The sequence below is a fragment of the Poromitra crassiceps genome (assembly GCF_964638095.1).
Source record: "Poromitra crassiceps genome assembly, chromosome: 12".
In the NCBI taxonomy this organism is placed as follows: domain Eukaryota; kingdom Metazoa; phylum Chordata; class Actinopteri; order Beryciformes; family Melamphaidae; genus Poromitra; species Poromitra crassiceps.
The window spans coordinates 8,396,371-8,408,426 of record NC_139632.1 but is presented as its reverse complement, the minus strand read 5'-3'; the positions used below and the strand labels follow the sequence as shown (position 1 = coordinate 8,408,426).

At 43.5% G+C, this 12,056-nt stretch overlaps 1 protein-coding gene across 1 annotated transcript in view; it reads right to left on the bottom strand.

The window, feature by feature from the left end:
* Positions 1-855: 855 nt before the first annotated feature.
* Positions 856-12,056, bottom strand: part of LOC310786718 (uncharacterized protein) — an 11,559-nt gene continuing 358 nt past the window's right edge. The window contains exons 1-9 of the mRNA XM_083647997.1: positions 11,264-12,056; positions 9,369-9,478; positions 7,291-7,434; positions 4,995-5,042; positions 4,742-4,819; positions 4,298-4,435; positions 3,849-3,932; positions 2,087-2,137; positions 856-1,981 (exon numbers count right to left, since the gene is read on the bottom strand). The exon at positions 11,264-12,056 is cut by the window's right edge and continues 358 nt beyond it. Of these exons, the coding sequence (XP_083504123.1) occupies positions 1,871-1,981; positions 2,087-2,137; positions 3,849-3,932; positions 4,298-4,435; positions 4,742-4,819; positions 4,995-5,042; positions 7,291-7,434; positions 9,369-9,478; positions 11,264-12,056 (1,557 nt within the window). The 3' untranslated portion in view covers positions 856-1,870. The remainder of the gene's footprint in view (positions 1,982-2,086; positions 2,138-3,848; positions 3,933-4,297; positions 4,436-4,741; positions 4,820-4,994; positions 5,043-7,290; positions 7,435-9,368; positions 9,479-11,263) is intronic.

Below are 12,056 nucleotides of genomic sequence, written 5' to 3'. Positions count from 1 at the left end.
AAGCATGTAAAGGCCAATACAACTACAATTACAACCATGTCATTCAATATTAGTGAAGGAAATCAAACCCAGACAGAAGATTTCAACAAAACAGCTGAGGTCCAACTCATAACAGAGGAACAGAAAATCAGATCAACACTTACGGGCAGAGATACAAACCATTCACAATTGTATAAACAGGAAGAAGAAAAGAATCATGTGGTTTCTGTTTGGGATGCAGCAGTGACATAAAACAAAAATCTGCACCTGTGTAAATGTGCCCATATGCGGTGCGTCTGGGAAGTGTCGAGGTAAAGAGTTCAGAAGTGAGAAAAAGCCGTCCTCACCGTTGAAAAAGTCCTGTTGGCTGAAACGTCCGTTGCTTCTCCTGCCCAGAATGAGTCAGTCAAAGGACATTTGGTGTGCTGGGCTGGTTTTTTCTCCCTTCTGAACTCTTGACCTTGCCTTGCACCTGAGTGAGCTTTGATCCGTCTTTGAGTGTGCTGCTCGCTACCGAGTGAGTTTCTAGTGTCGAGGTAGAAGCACCCACCTACCACCGCAGAGACCCGGGTTCAATCGGGTTATGAAACAGTAGAGGCCATGACAGTATGCTATAGTAACATGGAGAAACTTCTCCGATGGAATCAGTAACGTGCCTTGTGGTCCTCACATGAGCAGCTAAACATGAGTTTATTAAATAGAGTGGGAACATAAATTATTTGAATCCCGAAGAAAACAGTCAAACTGATGAACTGAACAATGGCTTTTAGCTGAAAAGGCCGGTAGAGTGCCTGTGCAAAACTGACCACTGGGATGTGATCGCAGCAAAAAAAAAAAAAAAAAAAAACAGGGTGGTGGTGATGGTATTTTTTAAATTGGGAGTGAGGCGTCAAAACCCTGAACAAAAAATATTTAAAAATCACATCCCTGTTTCCAGCCATAGCCCAAAAGTGCTATTAGCTAGCATGGTGCTAATTTAGCACCCTACGCGGTAGCCAGGAACAATAATGTGATCGGTACATTCAGTTCAAATCAAGAATCTTCAACGGATCAGCCTCCAAACCCCCTGCAGGCAGGCTAGCAGAACCAAACCGTATAATTCAACTTTGCCCAAACCTTCAAGTTTTAGATGAACGGTTGGTCCACTGAATCTCAGGTCCTAGCTTTTAATAACACATTTAGAAAACAGGCATAACTGTATGCATCATAATAGAAGAAAACTAATTTAAAAAAATGCCATTCCGTTTAAAATGGCCAACCAGGAGTTAAGGCAGCTCCATTCAGGAAGAAGAGTTTATCCCATTGGTCAGAGGTGGTCCAGTCCACGTCTCGAGACTCTGGGGGGTCCAGAGAGCTCTTTCGCAGCCAGGATCAATTTGGATCAGCAGCAGGCTCTGTGACAAACCGGCCTAGTCTTTATTTGACCCCATCCTTGGCTCTCTCACTTAGTGTCACAGTTCCCATCTGCAGCCATGTTGAGGTGACTGTTTGGCCATTTGGTCGAATTGTCATTAAGGATGTCAAATGTAGCGACCTGAACACTAAAGTGTATGAGTCCTGGGAGTTTTTGGGTCAGTCAGTAGGGGGCGCCACGTCAGTAGATCTCTGGAAGCTGTGGTTAGTCAAGGAAAAATTCTGAACAACTACAGACTATTATTGATTTCAGTCAGAAACAGTCTTGGTGACAGACCACGACCACTCTGCTGCAGTCAGCTGGTCAGTCCAACAGGCAGACAGGCAGATAGGGCTCCCTGGGTACAGACGGACAGGGCTCCTCCTTGTGTTACAGGCTGCCAGGGAAGCAGGCTGTCAGGACGGCTTGGGGGCAGACTGTCAGTGTCACGTAACCAGGCAGGCAGTCAGTCAGGAAAGGCAGCCATTATTCAGTCGCTCAGTCATTGAGGTGGCAGTCGCACAGTTCCTTGTAGACCCTCTTGCGGATGCGGGGCATGTCCTCCTGGGTGAACTGCAGCGGCTGCTTCACCGACAGACGCCGGCAGTACTGACAGACACACAGTCAGAAACACAGACGGTAAGGGGAGGGAATGAAGAAACAAGTGGAAAAAAGGAATGGGCAGAATGAGGGAAGAAAGGGAAAATGTCTCACCTCGAGGACAAAAACTCCACAGTCGCTGTCGTTTTTCTGCTGAGGAATACCCTGAGGAGACAACCAATCACAGTCAGAATACCCTGAGGAGACAACCAATCACAGTCAGAATACCCTGAGGAGACAACCAATCACAGTCAGTATACCCTGAGGAGACAACCAATCACAGTCAGACAGGGAGGAATTATACCCTCCAAATATGTCGTCACTCGTCATCATTTGACTGGACAGTGTGTGTGTGTGTGTGTGTGTGTGTGCTCTTTCCATGAGCATTGTACCACTTGAAAATGCACTTCAGTCATGAGGGGATGTAGAAGACAGGATCATTGATACAAGCATTGTACAAAAAGTGTTCCTAATGTATGCACAGTTAGGCCTTGGCCACACTGATCCGTCAGAAAATGGACAGAACGGATAGACTGATAGATTTATCTCTCGAGACCTCGACTCTGATTGGCTAAACGGACAGTGACTATCCGACCATCCGATACGTCCATCCAGAAAAAGTTCATCCCTCTTCAACTTTCTGTCCATCAAAACATATGCAAATTTTCTGGATACGTACGCTTCTGAGTACTCCACGGACAGTCGGACAGCTGTCATTGAAAATGAATGGAAGTGAACAGAGAAATGAACGCACATGGACAGACACCACGGATCAGTGTGGCCAAGGCCTTAGTGTATGTATTTCACTTTGGGGTGTGTGCTTGTGTCATTTGCTGCTGGCTACTACTATCTGATTTCCAGCAGAAGTTATAACCATGCTAACAAAGACATGATTATTTGACTATCAATCTGGGAATCCATTGGTTAAAAAAAAGTATAGCCTATACTTTTTAAGCCTCTGGGGGCAAGCACATTTCACTACCTGAATAACCGGAACCGGACTCAACTCGCCCGGCAGCGCCCCGTTATGCAGATTTTACTGAGCACTCGCGATTTTATTAGGAGCGCTATTATCCGGATTTACTTCGACCGTGCCGACAGATTTTCATACAAAGCGAAAATGTGTCTTGAGAGATTATTGAACTGTATTATAGTTAAATAATCTCTCATCTCTATAAGTACCACCAGACAAGGTTTTGTGAGAAGTGAAACAGCATACTAAATATTAAAGTAATATGGAATTCCATCCCTGGTGTAGGCGCCAAATGGGACATGGTTTGTATTTCTTGTATGATTATTTGAGTGTAATATTGTATGTGTCCAGGGGGCGTCGCTGTGACGACTACCTGGGCTCAGGTAAGCTATTTAGGTGCTGTCTTCACCTCTGCTCACTAGGTGTTTTGACCCGGAAGGGCAAATGGTTTTTGACCGTGTCGCTACATGTTGCTACCAGCAGCGGGAACATTTGTTTGGTGTGCTGTATTTGCTTTCTGTGGAAAAGAACTTTGTTGTATTCACATCGGTGAAATGGAATAAATGGATGGGTTCCGAACATCAAGGACAGGCCTTCTTCGTTCTTTTATGCAGCACTCAATGCAATGTTATCGTACGTATTACATCAGCTGTAGCGAGCGCGTCAGCCAGGTCATCCGCGGTCTAAGCACCTCAGTAGCCTACAGTATCAGACTGGGCTCCTTTAACACCTGGGAATGGATGAACCACCTGATTATCAAAAGCATCACAAGAATTCTAGTTTCTCTTTGCGGTTTGCAACTGTTGACTAACGTCCAGTGATGCCGACAGGTCTGGATTGTGTGCAGGCACAATGTGAACAGAGCACAAGAAGTTAGTCAGGATGAAGGTTTGGGGGATTTACCTTGACGATGACCATCTTCCAGCCTCTCTGGTAGGCCGGCTGTTTCTTCTCTCTGGCTTCTGACTGAAGGTACTTCATAATGTTCTGATGGGTGTGGACACACACACACACACACACACACACACACACACACACACACACACACACACACACACACACACACACACACACACACACACACACACACACACACACACACACACACACACACACACACACACAGGGTTAGAGTATATTAACTTAAATGATCATGCAAATTAGTAGCGTTGTCGAGAATTACTACTTCAATCCCACTGCGAAAGATCGACTTCAACCAATGTGAAAAAATGTCTACGAATATGTTCAAGTCACCCTGCCTCTTCGTCTAAAAGCCAGAAAATAAAGTTCTAAAATAAAAAATAAAAAAACGAGCGACGGCCCCAAGACATCCGCATACAAGCAGCACTTACATCTATGGTGTGCTTGAAGACGATGCCTTGGCTGTCGTAGTAACTGATGGTTTTGGTTGCTATATCAACGGTGATGAGGGACCAGTGGATTTCTAAATGGATGGGAACTAACAGCATCCCCTTGGAGAACAGGTCCACCTGAAACAAGAGCACAAATAAAGAAACACGCAGCATCAGTAGTGATCCAAGACGTCTCAAAGTACTAGTAGAACCATTTCCTTCACTTTCCCCCTGACAGGGATTACTTTGCCCGAGGGATCACATGATCATTTTCAACCAAGCTGCAGCTACTGGTGGCATCATCATTATACAAAAAAATGTATAATGTAAAAATTTAAATGTTCAAATATCCCCGACGTGTATTTTAACTTTGGGACACCGCTCACAGGTAGTGAAGCGTTAGCAAAGAATCACAAATGGTTAAAGTCGTCCAGCTCTCCTTACTTTCTTATTCCATCTCTTCACACCCTCGTAACCTTTGGCAACCAGCTGCTTGTGGAAGAAACTGTTGAAAAAATGAACCTGAGAGAGAGAGTGAAACATTAAAACACGGTCACATATTTCAAGGTGAAAATGTCAAGAAACGAAATAGGACAATCTTTGCTGCAGAATCCTTTCTTTAAGATTCCTGCATGTATGAAAATGTTGTGGGTTTAGAGTAGACAATACACACAGACCCACCCACACCCTGTCTCACCTTGTGTTGTGTAGCCTCCATAATGAGTTCTCCATACATGTTGATAATCTGGACAGACAGAAGAGACAGAAGACTAGGTAAACCTGTTCCTTTTTTACTTCAACCTTTTTAAGGTTGCAGTTGCACTGGGCAAGATTTCTATGTACAAAAATATAGCTGGGGAGCTGCAGAGAATAGAGACACTGCATGAAATAGGCCACGCCCATCACGGGGGAAATCGCTCCGTTCACTCTTATTCACCAGCGTCATTTTCCTTGAATTAAACATAGCTAAAAGCTGTTGTGTGGTGGGGCTGCGCAGACAACAAATGTAAAAAAATCGCCAATTAAAGTTTTTTTGTACTCCTGAGCAAAACAAGGAAGCCATTGAGCATCCGCGAGAAGAAAATGGGGATTTAGCTGTCACGGAAGTAAGTTGGAGTGTTCATCTTCCATATATATGATCTTTGTGTGCAAGTACGTGACATAGGAGAACGCCAGCACGTCTGATGCCATCTGTCTGATGTTACACCAGCATTATTTTCATTAATGTAAACATAAGAGAGGGGCAAAAAACCAGCACTCAAAATAATTCCTTTGGGTTGTTTTATTTACCTTCAAGCAAGACAATGTACGTTTCGGCGTGGAGCCTTCCTCAGCATTGTGCTGACAGAAGACGGACATGACGTATAAATAGTGTCAAACCGGAAGTACAATCAATTACATTATCAAGTACTAGGAAATATCTCACAACATAAAATACCACTGAATATAATATCAAAAACATCAGAGAATATCAAAAAAGAGATAAAGGTACAATTTTAAACAGTATACTTGTATATAAGTCTGTATATATTACACAGCAGGAATGCAATAATGTTTTGCAGACGAGAAGAATGAGGCTGGATGGCCACACTTGTGTTAAATAAGCACAGATGAAAAGTCAACATATTAGAATAACAAAAATCAGTAAGAAAATATTAAAATAGAATTAGAAAAATACATAATAAAATGCATATAAGTGAATGCATCGGATAGAGATACTGCAGGTCCACACATGACGCTCCCACACTGCCTTACAGTGCAAGAGCATCATGCGTGAACCCACAGCACATCCACCCGACGCACCCCCTAAAGAAAACAACCTAGCAAAAGTTCTTCGTTCAAGCCCTTGGGGTGTTCTGTCTGTAAGGTATGTATCCAAAATGCCTCTCTTTGTAACAAGGCCTTGTCTCTGTCACCCCCCCTCTTCAGTGGACTGACCTGTTCTATACCCTGGAACCTGAGGGAACACACGTCGTGACCAAACTCATTAAAATGCCTGGCGACAGAGGATTTTATATCTCTGTTTCTAATGCTACTCTTGTGTTCTGAAATGCGAGTTTTCAACTCTCTGATAGTTTTTCCAATATATACTAGCCCACATGGACACTTCAATAGATACACAACAAATTTAGTTTTACACGAGATCCTACTCTTAATCGAGTACTTTCTTCCAGAGTGAGGATGGAAGAATGTCTCTCCTCTGATCATAGCATTGCATTGAATACAGTTAAAGCAAGGAAAATTACCATTCTGTACATCAGACAAAAAATGGGAGGGGCCAGGGGGGCGTGTGTAGCAGTCAGCTCTAACGATCATATCTCGTACATTTCTTGCCCGTTTTTGAGCAAACAAGGGAGGCTCGCCAAATAAATGGCCCACTTGGGGGTCACTTTGTAAGATATTCCAGTGACTTAAAACACATTAATGTAAACATGCCTAAAAGCTCATGTCATAGTATTTCACTTCAGGCCACTGTGTGGGATCGTTTATCCAGCGTTGTTTGGGCAATGGAAAGGGACACTGCTCCAGGCCAAATGAGTTCATTTTCTCGATGTACCTTTCCCTCTCCGTTGGAGGAAGTGTACTGAAATAATCTTTTGACATTATCTAAAAAGAAAACTGTCCAAATCCCTGTAAAACCCCGCAAAACTATTTCTATCTGACGAGAGTTCCTCCATTCGCCTCGGTTAGCTGCGGTTTGTTTTGCTAGCTGCAGTCATCACTCGTCAGGCAGACAGTGCTTCCTTGTATTTTCCCCCGTCTTGGGCGTGGCTTCTGAATGATGACGTGTTTTGCAGTGTCTCTATATATTGGCCCTAATGATTCCTCAAATTGCTTTAGTATTATGACAGCCCCTCTGTCCATCCCCTACTGCCCTCCCTTCCCCAATCTGACCCTTTTTCTGTCTATCTCTCCAAACATCATTATTTGGTCATATTTACTCTTCCATTCCCCTCCTCCAATCATCCAACCAGTCGCTCTCTCTTCCATACCTGGTCATTAAGCCAGTTCTGTTCCTCCAGTGTGCTAAGGTCCTCCAGGCTCAGGGTGTGTTTGTTATACGTCACCAGGAAGCCCGCGACCGGGGCAGAGGCCAGCCCTTCCCTGTACCGACTCACCTCCCCCAGGATGTCCAGCTTCCTAAAACAAGCACACCGCCCAGGACAGTAGAGACAGAGGGGGGAAGATAAGAGGAGAGAAGAGGGGCCACATTTAAAGATGCTATCCGGTTGAAGCAAAACTTCAGTCTTCAAAAGACTCATGCACTGCTTGACTATACAGCAGCTATACTATGCTGCTATACTATATGTGTAAAATGTGTTCTCTCATATACTTAAAGTAATTACCGTATGCTACAGTCTCACATGTTCATTTTGCGACTCTAAATTGATGAATGATGTATCACAATCACAGTGTCTTTCCCGGGAAAAATCCTCTGACAGGCAGGAAGTGATGCGGTTCATGTTTCTGGGAGCAGAAACAGTGGTTTGTTTGGATTAGTGGATGTAGGCCAAAGATGAGTCCTCATTCTGGAAATAGGTTATTTTCTTTTGACCTAGAAATGGACCCGGCCTGTTCTGCTCCATTGAAGAAGTACTTGCTCTAGGGCTGTGAATCTTCACTGGCCTCACGATTCGATTCGATTACGATTCAGAGGGCTACGATTCGATTCGATTACGGTTATCGATGCATCTCGATGCATCTTAAATCGATGCATCACTTTTTTCCGCAATACATGATTTATTTTTTCTCACTTTCTTTTTTCTCACTGTGTGGCTACTTTTAAAATAAAAGTGCATTTGGAATTGTATTATAATTAAATATAATACTATTATAATTAATTAATTAAAATAAACAACTGCATGTACTTCCATTATATTTTATTTTATTATTATTTTTTTTATTTTTTTGAAAGCTACATAAACCTGGGTGGGGCTAGGGCTGTCCTCCACTCAGGATTCTGCCAGTAGACTCGGATTCCACTGTCCAATACGAATATTTGACTATTCTTAAAATATATATATATATATATATATATATATCTTCAGTGATTATTTTGACCACATTAACAGTCAATTGTGGCATATTTGAATTGCTGATGTCGCGATAATGGAGTCTGAATGAGACAGGCAGGACACATTTCTTTTTTAAATTATAATTGATCTTTTTTTATTTCGCCCTGTAAAACATGTAGCCTAAATGAATAAACAAAGGACATTGCTGCTGCTTTGAAATGACATGTCCAGTGCCTAGGCTACAGTTCTCCTCAAGACTAATACGGCCTAAATAAGTTCTAAACAAGAAGTAACTTATCAATTTAGATGGGGAGGACGGGGGGGACATAGCGTCATGCCATGAATCAATGTCACTGGTCACCCTTCACGTCTCTGTATGGGTTTTACAAAATGCAACCAATGGAAAAGCATTAAAACGATCTTGGGAGTAATTCTCGTAACGCCATTCGCCCTCAATCTCTCACTCAAACATCGAAGCTCCTCCCCTACCTCCGTCTGAACTCTGAAGCCTCTCAGGCAGGACTATATAGCCGGAAAAGACACACGGCCGGACACGCTGTGTATTTCTGATATCGTTTTGTTGAATCCTGGCTTCCTCTGACGTGAATAGATCAAGAAAATATTTTTGAGATATACCGAGGCTGCAAACTTGTTTAAACGTGCAAATCGACGGGGGAATTCTGCAGCGCTACTTGAACGCCCTTCTCAGATGCGGAGCGATAACGAATTGTGCAAAGTAATGACGTCATAGCCGTCGCATATGCTCAATATACCACAGCTATGAACCAATCAGATCACTTGATTTGAGAGGTACACATTTTATAATGATATATTTCAGATCTCTGGCCTGTTCAGAAAGTAGCTGTGAGGTTACGAGAGAAAAGAATCTGACAACTGAGGAGATTCTGCTCTATCTCAATCATTATTGTTCAGTGGGCTGTGTGTACCCAAGATTGTCCCCAAAAGTGTCCAAATTAATCCTACATAAATTACAGTACCGGTATATTCTGATTGATGGATTCAAATAAACAATTGTTGTAGTGTGTGTAGTGTACTAGCCTGTTGCTGAGGTCAGAGTTGCCGTTCTTCTTCAGGTATTCCAGGACATCTGTCTCGCTGAGAGCAATGAAACTACCATACTTTACATAGAAATCCTCCAGAAACTCTGAAGAAGAGAAAGTCATTATTATAATTATATTATGCATCATCATTATTGTAAAGCAAGGAATCTCTCTCTGTCTGTCTGCGAGTGTGTGTCTGTATGAGTGTGTCCTTCGCATATCTCGAGAACCGTTGTCCAATCAGCTTCACACTTGGTGGGGTGTGTTGCTGGGGAGCCGAGGACATGTGCAGTGTCAGATTTGGTGCAATTTGGACATGCGACACGTTCAATAAAGTTTGAACAGAGAGCCAAAGTGGAACGTCACTTCCTGCTTCAGCACTGTACCAGAGATTTTCATCCGCCATTTATTTTCCCATAGACATTTCGTAAAATGCTTATAAAAATAGTTTTACTTCGTCAAACCAAACGGTTCAGATATATATTATTTAGAAACAGGAGACAACATAACATTTCACTCGGACCAAAACGTTCGCAGATTCAAAGAAAATATTTTTTCTGTGTTTTTTTCTTTCGTTTTGCTCGAAGTGAAATGTTCTATGGTCTCTCTCGATTCTAAATATAGCTGAACCGTTTGGTTTGACGAAGTAAAACTATTTGTATAAGCATTTTACGAAATGTCCGTGGGAAAATAAATGGCGGATGAAAGTCTCTGGTACAGTGCTGAATCAGGAAGTAGGCGGTCACTTTGCCTCTCTATCAACAAGCGAACAGCGCCCTGTGCAGCAGCGGGGCGAACGGGCACTGCACTAGTTGTATAAAATAATGTAAACAAAATGTTTGAACACTTTGGTCTTTGTGATGGTAGAAATCAAAATAAGAGAAATACAAGAATAAGGATCACAATAAAACAGTTTTACAATAGTACGTCTTAATCAACTGACAGTGAGAGAATTGCAGTACCATCGCATCAAGAGTCTTGATGCGACGGTACACATTTTTACTACATACTATATATAGCCTATGTACTACATGCATTATGTATGTGAAATGCAAGTGCTATCATTGTCATGGCATGGTTCATGCCCACTAAACCCTTTAGAGCAGTGGTTCTCAACTAGTGGGTCGGGACCCAAAAGTGGGTTGCGGGACTGTTTTGAGTGGGTCGCAGATGTGTGGATGAAAAAAATGTTATTCTACTCCTTGAGGATACTGATGTCCACGGCCAACATTGCTGTCTTTCAGAGGCTGTAGCAGGCTCATTTTAAAGCCAGATATGCTATCCTCTGAAACTAGAAGGCATAAGGTGTCCATTGGTATCAAAACATGTCATGCTATAGCTGTGAGCATCACCAGTTTAAACTTGTTTAAAAAGCATATAGGCCTAAAAAACAATCAGAAATTTGGGTCGCAACTTCATAACTAAGGAAAAATGTGGGTCGTGAGGTGAGACCAGTTGAGAACCACTGCTTTAGAGGACAAGATACAAAGCCATTCTGAGAGATCATCATATTGATCTGGAGATGAAGCATTTGAACTGTGATGATGGCAAAGTCATATCCAGGATGCCAAATATCCAAATCAAAGACTAACTGAAAGGCTTTCTGAGAACAAAGACAACTCAACTCTCATGACGTTGAAGACGTGATGTGGATATTTGGAATTCTGCCAGAAATAGCACCACCAGCATTGACAAAACACCAAACATTATTATTCTATGTGGTCATAGATGTGTGTGTGTCAGTGTGTTCTTATGGATGTTGCTAAATGAAAGAAACAATGCAAGGAGGCTTGTTTAAAACTATTGTTTACATTGATTGCTCACTCAGTAGTCACTGATTTTGGTTTGTGTGGAAAGAGTTCTCTGGTGTGCTCTAAAACAGATCTTACCATGCATCATCTGAGTGAGCAGCTCCAGACTGTCTTTCTCCTGAGTCTGTCCATGCGTCGCTGGTCCACCTGTTTGTTCTGACAGTCCCTTAGCCGCTGCCACCTGTTCCTCCTGTGGTTCCTTCTCCCAGGTTCCAGGCTGACAGTAAAGCCTGTGATCTCTTAATGCCCAGCGGTGCTGCGCGGTGCACACCGAAATGCAGTCCTGGGAGGGAGTGGGTAATAACGTCTGCATCTCCATAGGGCTGGACCCGTGGTCCTGGCCCGTCGGCGCGGCAGCGGTTCCGTTGGACAGAGTTACTGGAATCGACACCGGTACTGTTCTTTCAGGAGCCTGGTCCACCTGCATTTCTGAGTCTGGGTCCCGGGGAGTCTCTGGCCTCGAAACCAAACCTGGCAACCGTCCCCCTGAGACGGATAGTCCATTTCCCGGTTCAATCCTATTCACATTGTCAGCCCCTCCAGCTGGGGTTACCCTCCCAGATGGAGATGTAGCCAGGTCAGGGTCACCGTCCTCTCCCTGCTCCATATCAGCAACCTCCTCCTCCTGCCTCAGTGCTGACACGGAACCAGCTTGGACCTCCTCCTCCTGCCTCAGTGTTGACACAGAGCCAGCTTGAACCTCCTGCCTCAGTGTTGACACGGACCCAGCTTGGACCTCCTTCTCCTGCCCCAGTGTTGACACGGAGCCAGCTCGGACCTCCTTCTCCTGCCCCAGTGTTGACACAGAGCCAGCTTGGACCACCTCCTCCTGCTTCAGTGTTGACACGGAGCCAGCTTGGACCTCCTTCTC